This window comes from Plasmodium gonderi (genome assembly GCF_002157705.1).
Source record: "Plasmodium gonderi DNA, contig: Chr12, whole genome shotgun sequence".
NCBI classification, from domain to species: Eukaryota; Apicomplexa; class Aconoidasida; order Haemosporida; family Plasmodiidae; genus Plasmodium; species Plasmodium gonderi.
Window position 1 is genome coordinate 1,191,798 of NW_021628937.1, and position 24,368 is coordinate 1,216,165.

General features: G+C 31.4%; 7 protein-coding genes across 7 annotated transcripts; 2 read left to right on the plus strand and 5 right to left on the minus strand.

Annotated features, from left to right (window-relative positions):
• Positions 1–947: 947 nt before the first annotated feature.
• On the minus strand, positions 948–1,939 carry PGO_122450 (60S ribosomal protein L23; the record flags this gene model as incomplete). Its single annotated transcript, XM_028689036.1, has 2 exons — positions 948–1,241; positions 1,814–1,939. 2 exons carry the CDS (start codon positions 1,937–1,939, stop codon positions 948–950), a joined length of 420 nt encoding a protein of 139 aa, XP_028544837.1.
• Positions 1,940–4,532: 2,593 nt separating this feature from the next.
• Positions 4,533–7,205, plus strand: PGO_122460 (glutamine--tRNA ligase; the record flags this gene model as incomplete). The annotated part of the gene is made up of 1 exon (XM_028689037.1): positions 4,533–7,205. The coding sequence occupies one exon, from the start codon at positions 4,533–4,535 to the stop codon at positions 7,203–7,205; it is 2,673 nt and encodes an 890-aa protein (XP_028544838.1).
• A 1,991-nt stretch (positions 7,206–9,196) lies between these two features.
• Positions 9,197–10,915, plus strand: PGO_122470 (protein tyrosine phosphatase-like protein; the record flags this gene model as incomplete). Its single annotated transcript, XM_028689038.1, has 4 exons — positions 9,197–9,392; positions 9,587–9,799; positions 10,067–10,277; positions 10,849–10,915. 4 exons carry the CDS (start codon positions 9,197–9,199, stop codon positions 10,913–10,915), a joined length of 687 nt encoding a protein of 228 aa, XP_028544839.1.
• Positions 10,916–12,159: 1,244 nt separating this feature from the next.
• Positions 12,160–14,130, minus strand: PGO_122480 (hypothetical protein; the record flags this gene model as incomplete). The annotated part of the gene is made up of 1 exon (XM_028689039.1): positions 12,160–14,130. The coding sequence occupies one exon, from the start codon at positions 14,128–14,130 to the stop codon at positions 12,160–12,162; it is 1,971 nt and encodes a 656-aa protein (XP_028544840.1).
• A 1,810-nt stretch (positions 14,131–15,940) lies between these two features.
• On the minus strand, positions 15,941–17,362 carry PGO_122490 (CPW-WPC family protein; the record flags this gene model as incomplete). The annotated part of the gene is made up of 1 exon (XM_028689040.1): positions 15,941–17,362. One exon carries the CDS (start codon positions 17,360–17,362, stop codon positions 15,941–15,943), a length of 1,422 nt encoding a protein of 473 aa, XP_028544841.1.
• Positions 17,363–18,901: 1,539 nt separating this feature from the next.
• Positions 18,902–19,775, minus strand: PGO_122500 (signal peptidase 21 kDa subunit; the record flags this gene model as incomplete). The annotated part of the gene is made up of 2 exons (XM_028689041.1): positions 18,902–19,305; positions 19,625–19,775. The coding sequence occupies 2 exons, from the start codon at positions 19,773–19,775 to the stop codon at positions 18,902–18,904; spliced, it is 555 nt and encodes a 184-aa protein (XP_028544842.1).
• A 1,835-nt stretch (positions 19,776–21,610) lies between these two features.
• Positions 21,611–22,480, minus strand: PGO_122510 (hypothetical protein, conserved; the record flags this gene model as incomplete). Its single annotated transcript, XM_028689042.1, has 1 exon — positions 21,611–22,480. The coding sequence occupies one exon, from the start codon at positions 22,478–22,480 to the stop codon at positions 21,611–21,613; it is 870 nt and encodes a 289-aa protein (XP_028544843.1).
• Between the last annotated feature and the right edge of the window lie 1,888 nt (positions 22,481–24,368).

The window sequence follows — 24,368 nt, forward strand, 5'->3', positions numbered from 1 at the left end:
TTTATACTCTATGGCAAAACTTCCTGATCGTTCATCACATATCCATTTTTGAAAAAGGGTATGAACGTTAATAACATTAGGAACATTTTTGAAAATATTTTATGAACGGTTCATAATACTATGCACTTTTTTTTTTTTTCCAAAACTTCGTGTTAATAAAAACTACCTGGTTGCAAGCTACGCGCCCCTACATTTTAACCATTTGTAACTGTGTTCTACTTTCAACAGAATAAAAATAGACCAAAAGGAAGAGCCTCATGATATGTACTACGTATGCTTGTGTATGAAGTACGTTCGCGATAGAGGGCCTTCAAGGGATTACACAAAAATGAGGTGAGATAAGATATGATAAAATTAGGATGCGATAAGACAGGATGATTTATGATAAAATAGGATAAAATCGGGGAATATGAGACAAAATTCAACAAAATATAATCCATGACCCGCTTATCCCCTCTCGAGAACTATGCAGCAATAATTGGACAAAATGAACACCTTTTTGGTGGAAAAAATTATAACCATATTCCCTCTCTCCTGTTTAGGCCTATGGACAAACACTATTGGAACTAATTTGTAAATCTCAATAGGTGTTAAATATATGTTATGTGAAATAACTTTATGATAATCTTTTCAAAAGGTTACATATTATATCTTAAAATGTATTTAATTCCTTATGCATATAAATCATTCAAAAAGAAAGCAATAAAAATGGGAATAATATTCACACAATACACACAGAATGCGCAAAAAATGTGCAATATGCACATAAAGCAAAAAAAAATAAAAATAAAAAAATAAAATAAAATAAACAAAGTAAAATTAATATATAAGAGAATTGTACACGCAATCTCATTTATTGAGTATATTGTGCAAAATATATAGGATGCCCATCAACGAAAGGAATAAAAAAAAAAAAAAAGAAAAAAAAGGAAATTCATTAAATTTATTTAAACAATTGCTGAAGCAGCAGAAGATAACTTGGGCCACAACTCTGCACATTCTCTTGCAACAGGTCCTGTTATTGCTGATCCCTTCATTTCTCCTTTGGGGTTCACAATGACACCAGCATTATCTTCAAAGTAAATGAAATATCCTTCATGTCTTCTCCATGCCTTAGACTGGCGCGTGATTATAGCATTCAGTACTTTTTTTCTTAAGTCTGGCTTTCCCTTTTTCACAGTGGCCAATACCATATCTCCAAGTGAAGCCGCAGGTAGTCTATTCAAGCAGGAGCCAAAACCCTTTAGTGAAAGAAGGAAAATAAAAAAGAACATCAGTGTGAACGATTACAGGTATAAAGCAGTTTGTGAACAGTGCACGTAACAATATATATACGTACTGGTAACTTACGACACACACATATATATATATATAAACGTAGACATTCATGCAAAAATGACTGCGGACGCGCGCACTTGTGCATCCCAACAGTGTCAAGGGTTTCTTTTAAAAAAAAAAAAAAAAAAACCAAAAAATAAAACAAAATCGAAAAATATATAAAAGCAATCGATCAGTAATCTATTTAATAATATCGGCTAAATGATTTATCAACATGAAATTATTGTTTTTCTGTCCTATCATTGAAATCATCATGAAAGCTTTATATATATAATATTTTTTACAGGTATGGGTGTATGTGTTTGTAGGTTATATATTTATATATAACTTTTTTGTGGAATTAAAATTTCACATGCGCAGGTATACATGTAAATTAGTGTTACGGAAATGATGCAACAAAAAATGTGGATTAAGGATCGTCCACAAAAGCTCACTGGCTCATTGAGTACATTTTATCTATACACAAATTGCGTACCTGAACGGCAATAATATATAGGTTTTTTCCTCCACTATTATCACAGCAGTTGATGAGTGCACCCACGGGTAAGGATAGGGTAATTCTCATTTTGTTTTTTAGTGTTCCAGCTCTTCCTCTTTTCATTTTGAATTATTTTCAAAAAAAAGGGAATGGGTAAGGGGTGGAGTAGGGTTGGCAAAATAAAATGGAAATAAAATTTTGTAATGTATTTATCCTATGGGATATTACTGTACACGTAAACTACGAATATATTTGTTTCCTAAAACAAATCATTAATGGTGGAAGGGAAAGAAAAAAAAAAAAATAATAAATAAATAAATAAAAATAAGAATAAAAACAAAAACAAAAAATGTATGGGAACGCTTAAGTTGGGCCTGCATAAATATTGTTATAAAAATTTAACTCGATGACAATTGGGGTTAATCAAGTTATATGTTTACATACAATCTTCTTTTCTTTAAAAAAAAAAAAAAAGGCATACAAATATATATATAATATTTACGTGTGTTCATGTCATACATATATACTTGTATATATATATATATATATATATGGTGTTATTACATATGGGCTTGCTCTTATCTTAGTATAATTATTTAAATCTGCATTTAAATAAAGCTTTCAACATTTAAAATACAAAAATTTTATTTATTCATTACAAAGTCAAGCCATTCTTTATTTTTTATAAATGGGTATCGTATATAAATGTTAAATATTGTATGCATAATTTTCATACAAAAAAAAATCTTAAAAATAAAATTTGCGTAAAATTGAAATTTGTAATAATATAAATAAGGTGTTGTGTTGATATACATTCTTGCGGCTTAAAGAAGTGTTTTCTGATAATGTGGAAAAAAAAAAAAAAAAAAAAAAAAAAGAAAAAAAGAAGTAAAGCAGCAAAGAAATAAAGCAGCAAAGAAATAAAGCAGCAAAGAAGTAAAGCAGCAAAGAAGTAAGGAAAGAACAAGGGTAGCGTTTAATTATATCCCGTTTTTTCCTTCATTTCGTGCATACCTAATTTGAATAATAAAAGAATAAACTTTTATACATTTTCACAATACTGCACAAACACATGGATTGATGATGCACATATAAAAATGTATCATATTATGTATTATGGTGCGAAAGCATTAATATGAAAAAAAAAGAAAAAGCAAGAAAAGAAAGTTTTCCTTAGGAGACGACCTCGCTAGCATAAAGTACTTAAATGCTTAGCACTCTTGTCACCCCCCACACACCCCTTCACTGGCAAAATAATTTGTAGCATTATTGTACGTAAACCAGTATGCAAAATACATGCACAATAAATTTGAAACACGTGCCTATATTTTATATAACCAAACTACATCAACATATGTATAGGCAAGCAAGCACATGCAATATTATTATTTGTGATTTCCACACTTTCAAGGAGATCCATTCAGAAAAATGCGATTGCGTGGGTTTGAGGCATTGCGGTATTGCGGCACTGCGGGGTTTGCGGCATTATGGGGTTACATTAAATTTCTGTGGTAAAAAGGACACTTCTCGGGATAAGTGCAATTTCTGTTTAAGCCCTCTAAATTATAATGCTGACAAAAGGGACAATTTTATGCCCAAAAAATTTATGGTGTTTTTTTATCTCTCTACTTTTTCCTTGCCCTCCCCCCCATGGACTATTTTTATTTAAGAAAAAATCCTTGGGGACGCAGTTGAATTTTTTTCGTTCAACTTCACCTGCACAGTCATGTGTATATCGGGAAAAAAAAAAAAAAAAAAAAAAAAAAAAAAATAGTTAAATAAATAAACAAACGTATGATGTGAACAGAATAAGAGGTAATGGTAATATAAACTAATATTAGGGGGGGAAATATAAAGGAAGAAGCGAATAAATTTAGTGATAATAAAATAATCCCAATGTTACGAAATCGAAAACAGAGCTGATTGAACTGAATTCAGATAAAATTAAGTATGAACGAACAACCGTTATAGCTGTTTTTTTTTTTTTTTTTTTCCCCAAAGTTCTAAAAAGTGCAACTTTTTACCTGATCGTTCATAATTTCCAATTCTTAGGAGAGGAAATTTTATGCAAGATAAGTGCCTAAACAGCATCTTCAGAAAAGGCAAAGTATGTATGTTTGTTTGTATATGCACAAATGCATGTATCTAAACATGTAAGTATCTATATAGTTATGTGTGTAAACATATAGATATGCATACATGCATATATATACATTTATATATTATGAACATATTAGCTAGCAAAATATATCTATACACGCAAATTTACCCCTACATATGTATGATTTTCCCCCATGCGTACTAGTCAATGATCGGTGGAAAGAATACTTATTATCCTTTTGTTTTACATTTATAAAGAGTCCTTAAATATTCAAGGGAGAGGGGAGACAAAAAAAAAAAAAAAAAAAAAAAAAAAAAAAGGAAAAAAAATAAACCTTGTTACATGCATCAAATTTGAACACTCTGATTGAAACATATAATATGTAGAATGCAGCGCTTATCATACAACTATAAGATTGTTAAATAAACGTACATGCTACTTTGCAATTTTTTTTCCCCACCACCACCACTACCACCTCATTCACATCCCTTGTGTGTCGTCCTATTACTTAAAGGAGAGTCTATAACAGGTCCATTTATGCACGACCAAACTGCTTAACAATTTACCCCTTAACACACATCCACACTGTTAACACAGTTAAACCATATAAGGAAGATGGAAAACCTTGAAAAAATTTACATTCGAAATAAAGACGATATCTCGGAAATTTTCTTTTACTTCTACAATTGGTTGAAACTGAACTTTAACACGTGCCTCATCATAAGTGAAAACAGCAGCCTGAGGAGTAACATCATTTTAGAGCTGACCAATAGGAAGAAGTTAGTTGTGAGTGAACTCAATTCTTGTGAAGCAATATTTCGTCTGACGTGTGAAGGGAAAGAATGCACAACTAGTGGTGGCACTACTGTTACTAGTGATGATGCTACATATGAGGGTGCAGCTAGTAGTGCTGCTTCTAATGGTGATACTGCCAATAGAGAGAATACTAATGCTAGCAGCACAGGCTGTGATAGCAAAGGAAATCAAGGAACCGTTGAGGCACTAGAGAGAGAAGAATTAAAATATTTCCTAAAGGAATATCTGACAAGTAACAAAAAAATCGATGATAATTTTTATAAAAGAGTCGAAAACGAAATGGCGATTGAAAAAGGTTTCTCAAAGAATAAAGTGGGATATATGGATTTCTTACTCTTTTGTATTTTTAAAAAAAATAAAGTTGAAAAAATAGGTGATGCAAACAAGTATATAAATATAAACTCTTGGTTTTTAAAAAATAATTTTCCTATTAGAAAAGAAGAAATGAATTCATTTACTAGAACTAATTTTATACAGCAAATTGTAGAAGATGATTTAAAAAAAAAAAAACATACATATATAATTACAAGATTTCCACCTGAACCAAATGGGTATCTGCATTTGGGACATGCAAAAAGTATATGTTTAAATTTCGGATTAACAGAAAAATATGGAGGTCAAACTCATCTACGCTTTGATGATACAAATCCAACAACGGAAGAAGTGCAATATATAGAATCGATTAAGGAGGATGTCAAATGGTTAGGATTTGATTGGCATGATCACTTATATTTTGCCTCAGATTATTTTGATCAATTATATGAATGGGCTGTTCAGCTAATAAAACAAGGAGATGCATATGTGGATGATCAATCCATTGAAGAAATAAGAAAAAATAGAGGGAATTTAAAAGAACCCGGAGTCAATTCACCAAACCGTGATAGAAGTGTAGAAGAAAATTTACAACTTTTTGAAAAAATGAAATTAGGAGAGTTTAAAGAAGGAGAAAAAGTTTTGAGAGCAAAAATAGACATGTCATCAGGAAATATAAATTTGAGGGATCCAATCCTATACAGAATTATTCATAAGATTCATCCAAAAAGTAAAAACAAATGGGTTATTTATCCCATGTATGACTTTGCACATGGACAATCAGATTCAATTGAAAAAATTACACATTCTATATGTACACTAGAATTTGAAACACATAGACCTTTATATGAATGGTTCCAACAGAAACTTCAAATATATAGAACGAGACAAATTGAATTTGCGAGACTTAATGTTACATACATGGTTATGAGTAAAAGAAAATTATTAACATTAGTGAATGAAAAATATGTAAACGGCTGGAATGATCCTCGTATGCCAACTATTTCAGGTATGAGAAGAAGAGGATATAGTCCCGATGCCATAAAAGATTTCTGTAACAAAGTTGGAGTTGCAAAAAGAGAAAATATGATTTCACATGATCTCTTAGAATTATGTGCAAGGGAAGATATGAATAAAAAGGCTATACGTCTTTTTGGAATTTTAAAACCGTTAAAAGTTGTTATTACTAACTTTCAGGAAAAGCTAGATGATACAAATTTCGATTTGCACGATTTAATTGCATTAAATCATCCTAAAAATGAAAGTATGGGACAAAGAAAAATAAAATTTGAAAAAGAAATTTTTATAGATGAAGAAGATTTCCAAGAAAATCCATCAGATCTTTTCTACCGATTAGCCCCAAATAGAACAGTTCGGTTGCGATACGCCTTTTGCATTACATGCAACGAAGTTGTTAAAGATGAGACAAATAATCATATTCTTGAGTTAAGATGTACATACGAACCTGAAAGTAAAAGTGGTGTAAATAATAATAATTATAACACTTTAGATTATTCTAAGAAAGTAAAATGTAGTACTATACACTGGGTAGCCAAATCAAATGCTATTCCTGCAGAATTTAGAATGTATGACAAATTATTTACAAAACCGAACCCAGAATCAAATGATGATAACGATGGTATTGTTGAAAAAAACACAAATGATGATAATACCATTGTATTTGACAGTAAAAATAGCACTATGATGGAAGATGTCGTTGAAAATTCCAATGTGTATGATAATTATATTACATACACTACTACTTGTGCAAAGGAAGATGAAGAGAATTCAAAAGAAGATAAACTTATCAAAGAAGAACAAAATAATAATGCAGGATGGAGAAAATATATAAACAAAAAATCATTAGAAATATATAAAGGTGTAGTTGAAAATTATGCAATCAATTGCAAAGTTGGAGATCCTATACAATTCGAAAGGGTTGGATTTTTTACAAAAGATATGGATTCAACCCAGGAGTCCCCTGTTTTCAATTTAACCGTTGCTCTTGTGGATAACACAACTTTGAAAAAAAAAAAAGAAGACCTTCTGAAGAAAGAAATGGATAAACTGAAACGCGAAAAAATTGCAAGCGAGCGACGTATGAAGCGAGAGGAGAGGAAATTGCGAGAGAAAAAAAAGTTGGAACAGGCCGCTTCCTAACCCATTATCGAGGTTATTACGTGAAAAAAATAAAGTAAAATATAAATAGATAAAAAAAAAAAAAAAAAAAAAAAAAAAAATAATTAACTAATTAACTAATTAAGAGACCGTTTCACCATTCCCAGATTCATATCTATGCAAATTCTTTTTCTTCTGTACACATATGCAATGCTTGCAAGAAAAGATACATTTTACCCATATCCCTATTATTTTTTTTTTTTCATTTTTTTACATCTTACAAAATTTGCTTATCTCCCTCCCTGTATAGGTAATCACGTGGATTTATAATGTTTTTTATGCGTGTGCCTACAGGTGGGGTGTAACACACAAGTATACGAATTAAATCCACATAATATAGAACTTGGTTTAAACAAATTTCTTTTAAAAAATTTTTTTTTTTTTTTTTTTTTTTTTTCGTAACAGTTACAAGGAATATTGTATGAACACAACATGTTGATTATTTGGAAAAAAAAAAAAAAAAAAAAAAAATAATGCAATCCTATTCCATTTCAATGGACTGGATGAATTGTGCACAAAAATCTCCATCATTCTTCACATTTGCATTTGTGCATAGATGTGTGTGTGTGTTTTTTTTTTTTTTAAGCATAATTCCATTCCCACTTTCAAATATGAGATGAGAATAGCTATCTTTGTAAAATTCTCGTGAAAAGGTGAAACATATAGATGAGAACGAATAGCATGGGAAAGCAAACCGCCCACTATCACTGCCATTATCACTACCACTATCACTGCCACTGTCACCACCCTCTTCCGCTTTCCCCACCTCGCACGATGATACACATTTTTGTGCAAAATTTTCTTATCTCTTTATTGCATTCACAAATGTTAAGATCTTCTTATGAACGATTCAATGATAGGCTTCTTCGTGACATATCAATGGGCTCACTCGTTCGAATGTGCAAGAGCGTGAACCAATTAATTGAGGAATTCAATCGTGCAGGAGTATATGAATACACATTCGCCTGTGTGTTCCCTTGAGGTGGGGTGTACATAACAAATGTGCTATAAACGTGCAGAATAGAAACATAAGAGTGGATTGGACATTTTCTACCTATGTTTTCTCCATAGTCCTTTCTATGTTTAGAGAATTCTTACGTTTTCTTATAAACAATGTACTTTCATGTGGTGTGTGTGTGTGTATATGAGGCCTTACTTTGAGGGTAGTGAGGTGAGAAAAATAAAATTGGCTAAATCTCCAACTCGCGACGTATATGTATTACGTATGTATACATCAGCACTTGTTAATTTTTCGACCAATTTACGCGCCCGTCCCTTGAATTGTTCACTTTTAGGGAAAGCAAAATATAGTTATTTTGTTTTCTTCTCACCTATATGTGTATGAATATATATATTGTTTAATCGAACATTTTGTTACCAAACAAGAGCCTAATTTACCTGAACTGTTAATGTAATTTTTGCGTACTTGGTTTTTTTTTTTTTTTTTTTTTTTTTTTTTCTCTTTTGTTAATATATTTTTGTTTTTTCCCGTTTATACATTTTCGCTTTTATATTCATATGCTTTCTTTTTTTGTTCTTTTCTTTCCATTTTTTGTTCATAGATTTTCGTTCTTTTGGGGCTTAAGAATTTATGCCTTTTTCGTTCATCATCTGTTCTTTTCTCCTTTTTTTAACTGCCTTGTGTTCCCACTCCGTCCCCCTTTTATTTTATATCATTTTTAGTATAACATATAAACACACACTTCCCCACGCCAAGTTACAAATTAGAAAATATTAATAACAGCAAAAGTTTATAAGGAGATACATATGTACATACACATATATATATGTATACACACTTTCACACACCTTTTCACACACCTTTTCATACACCTTTTCATACACCTTTTCATACACCTTTTCATACACCTTTTCATACACCTTTTCATACATATTTTGTGTACATATTTATATACACATGTATGCGTGTTCAAGCGTGAGTATTTGTGAGACCGCACCAAATATTTGCTAAGATGAGTGTGAAGAATAAGTGTATGCTAATTTATAATGTTGCTTGCTGCACCTTGTGGGTAAGTGTTTTGTTCATATCATTACAGTATGTTTTTAATAAAGAGAAATACCCTATAAAAACCTTTTGGCCAAATTATAAAAATTTGATAACAGTAACACAATCTCTGGCCGTTTTGGAAATTTTATTTACACTTTTTGGTATGATCCAGTTGCTTACGCAAAGACATCAAAAAAGCGCTACATCTTCGAGTGCACACCAAAGTACATCAGTATGGTGTAAACATTTCCCGTGCACGCGATCGTCATATGCACACACACATACACACTTATGTATGTATATATATATATATATATATATATATGTATGCACGAGCGCACGTTCCTTTTTACAGGCTTAATCAAATCAGTTGTAAGCATTGTAACAACGCAAGTGTGCAGTCGACTCTTTGTCGTTTACCTCATTTTTAATTACCTTCCTGAAAATAACAAGTGGATCTTTTCTTGTTTAATTAGTTGGGCCCTTATCGATATAATTCGCTATTTATTTTACTCTTTGAATCTACTGAATTTTCACATTAATTTATTGGCATCCTTGCGGAACAAGTGTAAGTGCAAAAGAATTGTGCAAGATAAGCAAACGTTGTTGCACAAGAACTGTCTCATGCAAAAAATCCAAACAAAGCATTCTTCCAGGAATGAGAAAAGTCTCTCAAATCATGACACACTAGTGATTCATGATAACTCGTACATATCATGTTTACACCCCGTGGCAATTTTTTTTATATTCTATTTTTACCCAACTTTAATTTAATTATATTTTTTTTTTTCCTATTTCCTTCCCCCCCACCATTATTTTTTTCTTTCCCCATCAGTGCCCTTGATATTATACCCAATAGGAATAACATCAGAAGTTGTCTGTACTATATCTAGCCTCAAAAACATTCACGCCACACCATTTCTGAGAGCATACCCATATTCTATGCCCAACAATTTAAATTTCCAAATTGACATTTACTACTTTTGCATATTTGTCTTAATCCTTTACATCCCAGGGGGGATTTTGCTTTACGCGGCAGCCATGAGGTATTTTTCGCTGAACTTGTGCTGCACGCACCTATGCACATATGTATACCTCTGTGTACGTGTGTGTAAGTTTTTGTATGTGTATGTCTGTGTATACCTATGTGCACACCTTTTTAATTTGCTCATTTTGTTGTACCAATTCTGCCGAAATGGAATTGTACAGCTTTTTTTTTTTTTTTTTTCTCCATTTTTTTTATTTTTTTTCCTAGCTAGCTATTTTCCCTCCAATTTGCACTTATTTTTTTTTTTTTTTTTTTTTTTTTTAGTTGCATTTTTTGTTTTTTTTTTGTTTTTTTATCTTTTTTTTTTTTTTTTTTTTTTTTTTTTTTTTTTTTTTTCTTTTTTGTTTTTTTCTCTCCAATTTTTTTTTTTTTTTTTTTTTTTTTTTTTTTTTTTTAGTTGCATATTGTGCTTGCTGTTCATGCATTTTATGAACGTTAAATGTACATTTAGTGTTTGTCTTTATTTGTGTTTTTTTTTTTTTTTTTCTTTTTATGTTCATCATCATTTTACATATTAATATAGATATGGAGAATTTACATGCTTATATTTTACACACTTCCCTTTTCAGGAAAAGCAAAAAGGAAGAACAGGGAACAGACAAAAAGTTGGATCGAAGCAACAAAAAGACGTTGTAAAAATAATTGTACGTGTATTTGTTCAGGCTTCTTTCGTACGCACATATATATCAGAGAACATGCATGTACACATTTGCATACCTTTTTTTTTTTTTTTTTTTTTTTTACTCCTATTTGGAACATGAGATTATGGAAAACGACAAATTATTAAGGACATCCAATCGTTAATGATAAGCAGTCGTTAAAAAGAATTAAATAGATTAAAAAATGTGTATAGCGTGAAAACATGACGTGTTTGTGTTTGTGTTCATGTTTGTGTTTGTGTTCATGTTTGTGTGTCAAATTGTTTGCACCGCGAGCTAGGAAGCATGTGTCCAATGTCTCATATACGAAGCAAATATTCCCCCTCGTTCATCTCATCGAATTGTTAAACATACAGCTCGCGGATATAAGCTCATCGACACAACTGAAGTGAACACTCAGCTCATTTGCTTATCTCTCACCGCACACCCTGTTCAGTGTGCAATATTTAATGAACAAATGTGTGATATAATAGAGCTGACACAAAAACTGGGCTTAAAAGAAATATAACCCCAGAGGATAAAGGAAAATAATTCATTTGACTAGATATGTCTTGCAAAGGAATGTACATATATACATATGTCGTAAGTATATATGTATAAGTCTTGGGAAACTAATGGTAAATTGAATTCAAATTTAAGTCCTATTTTTTTTTTTTTTTTTTTTATTCTATTTTTTTTAAATATACTTCATATATCCCCCTTCCCCCCTTCAATCAAATGTCAAAAAAAAAAAAAAAAAAAAAAAAAAAAAAAAGTAAAAAAAATAAATTTTCTTTTCATTCATAAAAAGGGTGTTCCCCATTGTTGATTCTCCCTCTACATCTCCCACTCCTCCATTTTTTTTTTTTTCTCTTTTTCATTTATCATACCCTTCACCTGTATGGAGAGTAGATAAATAGATATACACAAATATATCTGCATAAATAAATATCGTGCAGGCATTGCAACGTGAAGGGTGTTGTGTATGTAAAGAGGGTAAAAAATGAGAAGAGAAGGAGAGTTAATTTTTTTTTTTTTTTTTTTTTTTTTTTTTTTTGTCAATGAAAATATTTGAGATTTCTTATTAACGCGAATTTTTCTAATCATCCCCATATATTCCGTTGGTTTTCACCTTTAAGACAACCTCGAAATGTACGACTATTTGATGAATTATCATTTTCATAATTCAAGGTATTATGGGAAGGAGAACAAAATCTTCACTCCTCACTTGTATCACTCTCGTTAGTTTTTTTTTTCCCCATTTAAAACATGTTCAACATCTCTATTTTCTAGCCATAGAAACAGGTCGTTGTTTTCGCTATCCTCGAATGAGTATTCATTTTGATCGTCCTTTTCATCGCCATTCCGTTCGTCTTTTTCTTCTCCAATTGCTATATCTGATTTATACATCTCATTCATGGTGGAGTAGAACCATTCAAATTTGCTTGCGTGATTTCCCTCATTTTTTATTGCGCTATCATTGGGAGATTCCGTTGTTACATTATTGTCACTGTTGTTCTTTTCTTTGTTCACTTCATTAATTGTCTCATAGCTCGTTTCATTAATTGTTTCATAGCTCGTTTCATTGATCGTCTCGTTACTTTCCTCGTTACTTGTCTCATTTTTTTCCTCATTTTTTACCTCCCTTTTTGCCTCGTCGCTTAAGTTATCGTCCAGTGTCCCCTTGTTTTGTTCCGTTGTTGGATCAACATACTCAGCACCAGTGTCAACACCCGTTTTAAGTGTCCGGGGAAAATCACGTTTGGATTGTGCATCCTGAAAAACACTGTTATATTTTTTTATTTTCATATACACAGGACTGGAAGTATTTATCAATTGATTTTTTTTCCTCTCCTGTTCTTTATTTATGGTTTCAATTATTTTTGTATCTTTTGTAGGAATCGTACGATAGCTTTCATTCATTTTATTTTTATCTAGCGATTCACTATTTGTATTCGCTAGATATATTTTATTTCCCAATTGGATATGTTTATTCTTTTTAATTTCAACTGCGTCTACTTCGTTTGTTTTATCCACGGGTTCTGCATTCATATTCGTGTTGATATTAATGTTCCTATTTATGAGTTCATCTGATGGGTTTCTTTTCCCTTCAGTCTTACTTCTCCCCACTTGAGGTAAAACGGAAGAATGTCCATCAAATGGCTTTTTTCCCTGTTCAGATGTCATTTTATTATCGAAAAATTTCAACATGTTGTGAATTTTCTGAATCATGTAACTCTTATTGGAGTTATGCAATTCTTCAATCAAATTGGAGATGTAGTCTTCCCCATTATCATGGCTTTTTTTCATCTCGCTTATAAGGTTATATAGTAGTTCTATTTCCTCAATATCCATCTGTTCAAATTCGTCGCTGCTTTTATTCTTATGATTGTCTATTTTGTTAACTGTTTCCTGTATAATTTCCGTGTCCTCTGTGACATTCTTCTGCTTTATCAAAATTGATGAGCTATTTAATGAATGTAGAGGTTCCAGTAATGTTTTATTTTGCATTCCTTTGTTATGAACACATAGATGTAATGTAGTGTTAATATCATCTTCAGTGGAGTAACATTTCTTCTCATTTTCTGCTCTTTCCAAAGTGGTGTTGAAATTTTTTTTTTCATGATCGTCAGATTTGTTCGATTTGTTCGATTTGTTAGATTTATCAGTGACTGATACTGTTCCCCTTTTATCTTTCTTAAGAAACATATCATTATTTCTTTTTTGCGTATTACAATCTTGAATTTTCTGAAAATATTCCTTTAGTTGCTTGACCGTACCTTGTCTTTCTGTCTTAAATTTAATATATGAATATTTTTCATTGTTGTAACCGCTTGTATCGGGATCACATGCAACATTTCTTTCCTTGTTGCATTTACTTAATGACTTTATCGCATCATTCTTAGCTTTAACTTCATGTTCCTCGAAATCTTTTTTATATTTATAAAATTCATCAAAAGTTCTGTACATAACTTTTCCCTTTTCTTCTAATTCTTCTTCATCTTGTCCATCTTTTTCTACTTTTCCTGCTTCTTGTCCATTTTCTGAATAACTTTTTTTTTTTTTTTTTTTCTTTTCAAGAATTTCCTTTTCCTTTTGTATAATCTTGTTTCGCAATTCGATAAAGTCACCATAAGACGTTTTGCTTTCTCTATTTGAGTCTTCCCTTTCTTCTCTCTGTTTACTTATTTCCAATTTTGTCATGTTTTCCATCCTACATTTCTCAACTGAAGATGGGTACATGGATGGGTGATGGGGGAGGAAAAAAAAAAAAAAAAAAAAAAAAAAAAGAAAAAGTTCGTCTTTTTATGCACCACTGCTCTGGGGGAACCACTTGCCTCGTGTGCTGCGTCGATTGATGTTGTGCTTCGTCTGGCCTTGGTTTAGTCTGTTCTGCTTTGATTTGTGTTTTAATTTTTTTTTTTTTTTTGGGGATTTTTTCACCCCTCTGGGTGTTATTCCTCCCAAATGGAGCTCCTAAAAATTACAAATTCGTGGAAAAATGTCCAACAGAAAAATAATAAATGGAAATTTGAAGAGAAGTTTTATATTTTTTATAACCCCTTCCCGCTCTTCGGTCTGTTTTCCCGGTGTGATTTTTTTTCTTTTTTCTTTTTTCTTTTTTTCTTTTTTTTTTTTTTTTCGATTTTTGCTGCTTTGGTCTTTCTGGTTATTAGGTAATTTTCAGCGTTTCAACGTTTCACCTACTTGTAAGATTTTTTCACCTTTTCGCCTTTTCCTTTTTTTGATTTGCTTTCCCACCTCTACGCCAACTCGGTTGTCGTTGACTCTTTTTTAAAGCGATAACTGTGCAGCACGCGTTTGAAAATTGTATTTTTTTTTTTTTTTTTTTTCTCCTTCAAAATGTCAAATTTTTGCATGTGCGTGACGTTTAAAATGGGAAAATTCACAATGGGAAGTAGTCCACTAAAAGTTTATTCTATTCATTCATTTATTTATTTGTTTATTCATTCACTTATTTATTTCTTCACTTATTTATTTGTTTATTTCTTCATCATTCATTTTCTCTTTTGTGAAATATTCTTCACATCTGTCGTGAAAGCTTAACAGATTTGCACAAATATGTTTCGGACAAATGATGGAAAATGAAAAGAATATATCGCCACCCCACACGCACACAAACACACACACATTCGCTCCTTTCAGAGGGGAACATTTTTCTAGTGCCTCTGTAGCAACGTTGATACCTTTTGTGTACATACCCAGTTTATTACATTATTTTCTCTTGAAGTTTCCTACACATGTGGATAAAAGTAGAGTTTTTCAAAATGGCAACACGTCGCATAAATCTCGCTTCTTTTATTATATATATATGACACAATAAAGAAACTCCACTTTTGCACAAAGAAGACGATTTTTTATGTACACATAAAATGTATAAAAGTACACAGTCTGTTAATTATTTTATTTTATTTTTTTTTTTCATCACATCATTTCCTGTCGCAACAAGCTATATGTTACATAAAATGTGTTAACCCTTTTCATCTCATTACAAATGGTAATTTATAACAGTGAGTTAAAATTACAAAAAAAAAAAAAAAAAAAAAAATTGTACATAAATAGATTTTATAATACAACATGTGAGAATCATAATTTCCCTCCCTCAAATTCTTCATTTTGAATTTTTCGTTAAGGTTAACAGGTTAATGCTTCACAAAAACGCACACACACACATACACACTTACATCTTTCTACAAAAATGGAGTGGTAACTTTCCTTCTTCGAATATGTTGTGGATGCAAATATACGTAGTTATGAAGCTACACAGTCATTCCACCATACAGTTACAACATTGAGTTATCATACCTTCGCACAAACATGTGCATGCCTGTGTGTGTAGCATAACATTTCCCATCTTTGCTATACCACCCACCCCAAAAGGGAACTTTTTCTGAACATAATTTCAAACGTTTTTAAAAGAGCACTCATTTGCAAAAGAACATTTTTCATATACGGCAAACTTTCTAGATATAATCACATGTTTATCACAACATCTTTTTTTTTACCTCATGATATCTGAAAAGGAAAAATCCCTCTGTTCATCAACTATGTGATAGACAGGTGTACGACGCACTGGGCGTACCCCTCCTTCATATGTTAGAGGTCCATTTTCATTTGTGTATACTACATGTTCATTCAGTTTATAATCTGATGGAGACAATTTATTCTCCCCATTGATATGTGTATGGAGACAAGGCCAAGGGGTATCACACATGGAAGCCAACTCTCTTTTTGTTTCTTCATCCGCTGTATTTGGAAGAGAAATATGTGTACATTTTCCTTCATACATTGATGAATCAACAATACAGACATAACTGCTTTGAGTATTCCGTTCTTTTTGTATATCCTTTTTCCAATTAAGAGGACATTCAGAATTCCAATTCATTTCACAGAAATGAGTTTTTTGACAAGGCCAATGAACTGAACATTCACTCTCAAAATTTTCTTTTTCCTTTTTTGTTAAATTTTCGTAGGATAATTTTTTTTTATCACACATGTCAAAAGATTTTGGGGCTAAACAATATCCCTTTTCTTTTATCCAATTTAATGGACATTCTTCCTGTTCATAATTTTTTTCACAAAATTGATGGCATTCAAATGTAACTTTACATTTTTCTTCAAATTTAATTTTCATCGATTTTGTAAAAAATTTAAAATTTTTTGCTTTTTTACATGGTCCTTTGTAACTCTCAGGTGGTACACATTCATATGTATTTATTTGTCTCCAATTTGATGGACATGTCGATAAAAAATGGTTATTCGATGTGCAGTTGATATAACATGGCCAATAAGCTTCACATGCAACACTCCAATTTTTTTTTTCTGAACTGGTCAGGTAACTAAAATTTATTTTATCAGTACTGCACATACCTTTATAAACAGTTATATCAGCCTTACAAGTATTGTCATTTTGTAATATAAAACCTTCTGGACAAGGTTCATTATAATTTCTTTTTCCACTTTCACATGAATCTTTCACTACATTTTTACAACCCCATTCTACATTACAACTTGTTTCAAATTCCATTTTTTCATTTTGTGTAAAATTGTCAAATGATTGAAGAGGGTCACAAAATCCGTTATATCCTGAACTAGCTATGCACACATTTTCTGACTTGTTCATAATTTTTTTTTCCCAAAATTTTGGGCAAGGTAATGTATAATCTTTTACACATTTCTCCATTTTTTCAAGTCTTCTATTTTCGTCTTCATGTGCCATTTTCGCTATTTTTATTTCACTTTCATTTATCTCCTTAGCGCTTATTCTAGGTGCGTGCTTAACTATATTTTTTAAAATTCCACTTGAGCTTAACGCACTATCCGTTTTGTCATTATAATTCTTAACGGTACAGGAAAAAAAAAAAAAGCGATCTGACCACCCCCCTACAATCGCAATTAGCATCAAAACGTATCCATTATGCATTTTCAGGTGCAGAAATGATAACGTGATGTAGTCTCTCTAAACACAGTTTGAACTGTTACACAAGGGACAATGGAACAGGGGTGTAACACAATTCTGGATTCCGTTCTTTGTAGGCAGCTGCAAATCTGCAGTTGTCTTTTAACAACGGTAAATCCAAAGGGGAAAAAAAAAAAAAAAAAGAAAGTGCAATACAGTGAAGTACAGTGCAAAGAAATATAATATAATGTACTCCTGCGCACAGCATATCACAACACATGAACAAAAAAAAACAAAAAAAAAAAATTCACAGCAAAGATATATATATATATATATATATATATATATATATATCACATGTTTACGAATTATCACCTAACTTGTCCAAGAACATTTGAGGAAGTGAAGTCAAATTATTCAAATTCTAACTAGGGATTTTCTGGAATATATGCATTTATTCGATTGTGCAGAAAAAGGAGATACATGAATAGGATACACATGTTAACATATCCAAGTATACACCTGTCGTAATTTTCTCCGCCTTATGGATACACACTTGAGGCATACACTACATAGCCCCACTTTTGAACAAACCTATGCATAGTGTAAATACACAGGAAAGTACATATATTATTATATATACATGTATGTAAATGGGAAAAAAAAAAAAAAAAAAAAAAAAAAAAGGGTAGATGGGTTGCTGCAGCTTTTACAAATGTACAGATATACTTGAAAATACCATCATTAACACATTTTCATTGTTAACATTTGTAAGAGCTGAGGATTCCCGCCCACCTCTTTATTTTATTTTCCATCCCTTTTGCGTAACACTTTAGACATACGTTTAGTTCATACTATAACACAGTTTTTCTCCCATCAGAGTAGCAAGTTAAAAATACATGGATATAAGAATGATTTTTTTTTTTTTTCTCCAATATTCCATGTTGAGGATCTTTGATTAAAAATTTAAGTATTTACTCGTAAACTTTTCACTTATAACTGCCTTATTTTTAAGCACTTTTTTTTCGAGTTTATTTTTTCCTTTTTTTAGATGAAAAAAAAAAAAAAAGTGGGAAAGAAATACACTGATACAAAGCTGCACTGATGAAAAAAAAAAAAAAAAATATAAAAATTCAAAATGTAACAACACCTAGAAAAAGGGTAAAAAAAAAAACTAGACACACGTCGGTTTTCAGTGAAAAAAAAAAAAAAAAAAAAAAAAAAAGCAACGTTTATTATCAACTTGTTAATTATATATACGTCTTTACAATGAAAAAAGAATCATGTTAGACGAGTAACCAAAACATGTATATGAAATCATATTCAAAATATAAAATAGGTTGTGGGTAGAAGAAGCATTTGTGCTATTAAATTTTTTAAATGTACAAAGTGGGGAGTTTACGAAGAAATGAATAAATCAAAACAGTTAGCTGATAAGCAGTATTAACGAATATGATTGAAAAAAAAAAAAAAAAAAAATTAAAATTGCACTTTTACCTGAACGTTCAGGCAAAAAAAAAAAAAAGACACTTGGTTAATAATTATAAATTCGTTTTACCCATTTCACTCATACCCAAGTAATATCATGAACAGCATGAGAGACACGATTCCCCATTTCATAGCGGGATATTCATTAACCCATATAGTTAAGATACCAATGTATGGTGCATAACCAACTGAAAGACCAAGAACATGTTCATTCTCCAACCAGTATTGATTAGGCTCATATAATCCTCTGTCGTCAATGTTGTTATTGTCACCTTTTGATAATAAATGAAATTTGTTATCTTTAGAAATGTGAATGTTTAATATCCTGTGCACAATGGGGATATCTCTTCCATTTATTTGGTAAACCACAACATCACCTGCATGAATGTTAGGTGGATGATACAATGCCAATGTGTCTCCTCTGAAATAGCCTGGTTCCATGCTACCACTCAGTACTACAACAACTGGTGACTCACAGCCTGAATTGTGCGACAAAAAAAAAAATAAATAAATAAATGAAAAAACAAGAATATCGTATATATTCTTTTTTCCATTTTCACATGAACGACAAGGTAAAATAGTTAGTCCTGCGGTCTGCTCACAAAAAGTAGCGTTAAAAATTGACACAAAAATTGCCATAAAAATTGACACAAAAACTGCCCCAAAAACGGCCTTAAAGGCTGCTCAGCTGAGGAGTGCGAACAATTAGGTGTATAACTCCACCTCGCCAACACCTCTTTGCATCAACTATAACAATGTCACCTGATGTGTTTACGAGGAAAGTAGAATTTTACATACCTGTAAGAACAACGAGAAGCTTCCATATCATCAAAGCATTCAAGAGCAAGCATGCTACGTTCAATATATGTGATATGCCATCTCTAGGGTTTCTGAAAGTCTTTTTAAGTTCTAGCACAATGCTGTTATATTGCTCTTTTATGAAATCCATTGCATGGGGTTGCAAAAATGTGGAGATGTGTGCTTGTATAACCTTATGCACAATTGTTCGTGCCTGTACGCATGCATGTGCAGATGCTTCAGTTCGAGAAATGGAAAATTGTTCCCTTCTTGTGTCACTCTCCTGTATGGCTTGTAGCAGCAGGTGTTACGTGAAGGATGCAAAATTTAGTTAACTAGAATGAGAGAAATATGTCATGTGATGGATGGGGCCAATTGCAATTAACAATTTCGTAGGCCGTATCATTTTCGTTTCTCCTTTGCTGTGGCAGCGCATGTGAAGGGGAAAAAAAAAAAAAAAAAGAAGGATGATCTTATTTTTTTCTCCTTCACTTTGTCACTTCACTCAGTTTAGTATAGTTTAGTTCAGTTCAGTTCGGTTCATTTTATTTTATTTTATTTTTTTGTGTAAACATTTGCGTTATGCAAGTTGTTCCAAATAGGTAAGCTTACCTCGCTTGATTAGTAAATTGCCAACAAAAAAAAAAAAAAAAAAAAAAGAAAAAAAGGTACCTAAGGACACATAAGATCTGTCGAAACTGTTACATTTTTGCTATGCTTTTTTGCTTACACTTTTTCCACCTCTTTATTCGAAGTGTGCTAACCAACCCTTTTTCAAATATCTACCACGTGGCACACACTTGGCCACTATTCAAATTAAGAAAAACGGAAAAAATTCAATATATTTAAGTAGCCACTTTATATTACTAACTTGAAACACATTTTTTGTTATGCACAAATTGGGATATAATTTTCTTTTTTTTTTTTTTTCTATTATTATTAAAATGATTTCTTCCATGAATGAGGAACAAAAACACAAGTATATGCAAAAAAAAAAAAAAAAAAAAAAAAAAAAAAACACGATTTGTGTGTGTGTGTGTGACACACGAGATATATAATTATGTGGAGAAAAACGAATAATTCTTGTGTATATACAAAATTAGGAAAAAAAAAAAAAAAAGAATAGCCAAAATTCGTACAAAAATAAGTTACTAAAAGTGGACAAAAGTGGTATATCATCCATGCTACTACTAATGAATGTACATGATGCTGAGAAAAAACAAAATAAATGAAAATATGACGAAATAAATATTTTCACGTGTGATCAAAAAGTAGAGCCAAATGTAAGGGCTAAAAAAAAAAAGGGTGACAAAATATAGGGTAATTAGGAGAAGAATCCTACTACTGTAGCTTCCTCTACTGTTTCTTCAAATAAACAATCCCATTTTTCTGTTTAAGCCAAAAATGAAGCATGTTCAAATGTGCATGTGTACAAAAAAGTATGTGAAACTTTATAAATATAATTGTACACTTTTAACCTCTTACATGAGAATCATACATTCCACTGTAACAAATGCAAGAGAAGTACAACTGAGACAAGCAGATAAATAAGCATATGTTTTAGTACACATTTCCCATTTCCTTTCTTCTCTCATATTTATCTTCCCATTAACCAATTCTGCAAAACCATTTTGTGGGGAAGTAAAAGATTTATATAATTTCGAGAGGGGTGGATGGCCTATAATAAACTGATGTGACTGAATTTTAGTAGACATGTACTGCCCCACCACCCTTGAGCACTGGGCATGGATATACATACGCGTAGATATACACAAAAAGAATACACATTATATGTGTGCATGTTACCAGATCAGATAGTCCGTGGAAATACCCTCCAAAGCACGGATAAGAACTTATAAAAAATAAATATAATTTTTGACCACAGAGAGGAGAGGGGTATAATCCTTCTCACCTGAGAATTACTTATGCTAACAATATGATCATGTATGCTGTGCGAGAAAAAAAAAAAAAAAAAAAAAAAAAAATTCACTTCTTAACAGGGTAAAGAGAATAATATATGTCGGTATTTTTCAATTTCAAATTTTTTGGGGGAGAAATATTTTGCTCATCCCGTGTGATCGACTTAATAAAAAACTTTTTTTCCAACTTGCAATGAATAGGCATCATATTCATTTCTGTACTTTCAATGAGATAATTGGTCTCTTTGTCATGTTCCAAAATATATGGTTTTTCATTTATAAAAAAAATTAATTTCCCATCTTCATATTCAGCAATAAAGGAATTTGTATCCATATATTTCATATTATTACACAGAATGTTCACCTTATCATTTGGATCCATATTCGGCGCGCTCATCATATCATGACAATTTTTCGTCACTTGATAACACTCGTAAAATTCTTCCACATTTGCAAAATCTGATAAATCATCATCTGTCAAATATGACATATCGCTATCGTCCGTATGATCTACAAGTATTGTTTCCTTTCTACCCGTTGCTTCCTCTTCATTCCGAGATTCTCCTTTTATACACTTTTCTTTCATCCATTCCTTTACAACTGTTTTGTTAAGAATATCCATTAGATTATCATTCGGTGGGTCCTCATCACATGTGCCATTCTTTGCATTTTTTATCTTCTTGTATGTATCTTCATCAAAACACCACGAGATAATGGATTTTTCTCCTTTTGCCAAATGGTTAGACGTTTTATTCATTTGTATGTCTATCGATTCACTCTCATTGTCCAAGGATGAATCTGCATGCCCAATCACATCTGTGAATATCTCCCTTTCCCTTGGACTGATGTGTCTTATATTAGGGCATACATTTATAAATTTAGGAATTTTCACAGAATAATAATCGTCATCGGGATTCATAATTTTTCTTTTCCTCATATTTATATACATAACTGATTCAGTTTCATTGTTAATATTTACATTGTACAATTTGACTTGGTTTTTTATCTCTTCATTCTTGTTACTTATAGATTCATCCCTTTTTTTGTCTTTTTTCAATTCTATTGATTTTCCATCATCAAAGAATGTCGTCTTCGCGTTCTGTTCTGATGCATCATCCTATGAACAAAGGGGAAAAAAAAGGAGATAACTGTACTGGATTGGCTTATTAGGACGTGCAAAGCAACACACGCACTGATCAATTCAATGAAGTGTAAAAAAAAAAAAAAAATTCTCATGATTAACAATTTGGTTATGTGTAAGTTGAACACACTCTAGGTGGATATCACTCAATTATAAAAAATTGTTTCCACACGGTGAATTTTTCCGATTTTGCAAAAGAAGGGAAATATATATATGTACATATATGTACATAAATATGCATCCTTTAGCGTGCTCACGTGAGTTGCAAATTTGGTCTACTATCTTCCAATCATATAGAGAGTCACCAAATATTAGAGGAATATTTACCCCCAGGTACTCACCAAGCAACTCACTTTGTTTCACTCACATTGTTTCACTCATTTTGTTTCACTCATTTTGTTTTCACGGGGTGAGTACCATTATGCTCGTCCCTGCTTGATCTTCTCCCTCTTTTTCCATGTTCCGTTGTACATTTCTTCGTTCTGTTATTTCCAGTACTAAAACTTCTTCTTCTTTGACAATCTCTCATTCAGTGAAAAATAAAAAATATGTCCCTTCTTGTAGATGTCGATCTAATATTTTTTACATATCTCTTCGCTTTCCTCTTTGTCAACTACATTTCAATTATTCTCGATCATGCTGCTGTTGCAAAGATATATATGAAGGCTTTTTTTTTTTTTTTTTTTTTTTTATATTTAATATACGCGATGTGGTATCTGTACGCTTGACAGTATTTGCTTAGCTTATGTCAAAATTTGGCAAAAAAGTTGGGGAAAAAAGGTCGATTTGTTTAATTTTTTTTCTTTATTTTTTTCGCAACTTCAGGAGGAGGTTCCCTTCTCGTATAAGGTGCAATGTGAAAAAAAAAAAAAAAAAAAAAAAAAAAATAGTGGTCACTTCAAAGGTTCATAAAATAAATAATTTGTATGCACAATCCTAAGAACTTTTAGTTGGAATGGACACATATGCACAATTGTCGGCTAGCTAAGCCCAAGTTATGCATTTCTTTTTTTCTTTTCCCTTTTTTTTTTTTTCTTTTTTTTGCTATACACTTGTTTAACGAATAGGGGAAAATAGCCAAGTACATTTTATAGTTAATGAAAATTTTTAAAATAGGCTGAGGACAACAACCAAGAACTTGAGCCAAGGCTTTTACATAAATGAATTGTATTCTCTTCAGAGCAACGAATATGAGCCAAAAAAAAAAAAAAAAAAAAAAAAAAAAAAAAAAAAAAAAAAAAAAAAAAAAAAAGAAACAGAAAAAAGAAAAGGAGAAATACCATAAAAAAAAAAAGAAAAAGACGTATTCCTTTATTACACTTCATTACCAAATTGACATCCTTTCTCTACCGGTTTGACATTTTCCAATTTGTCCATCCACAACGCGTTCTAATGAAAGAAGTTCTAACAATATGAACTTTTGCTAATTTCCTTTCAATCCCACTATTTTTACTTTTATTTATTTATTGATTTATTGATTTATTTATTATTTTATTTTATTTTATTTTTTTGCACACAAGTGTGTCATATTACGCAAGCTGGACAAAGGCTTTTATTATTACTCTGTTCATTTGGTTTTTTTTTTTACACATTTTTTCCTTTACTTTTACATTGTTTTATTTGATTTGGTTTCATTTGACATGATTTGATTTGGTTTCATTTGACATGATTTTATTTGGTTTCA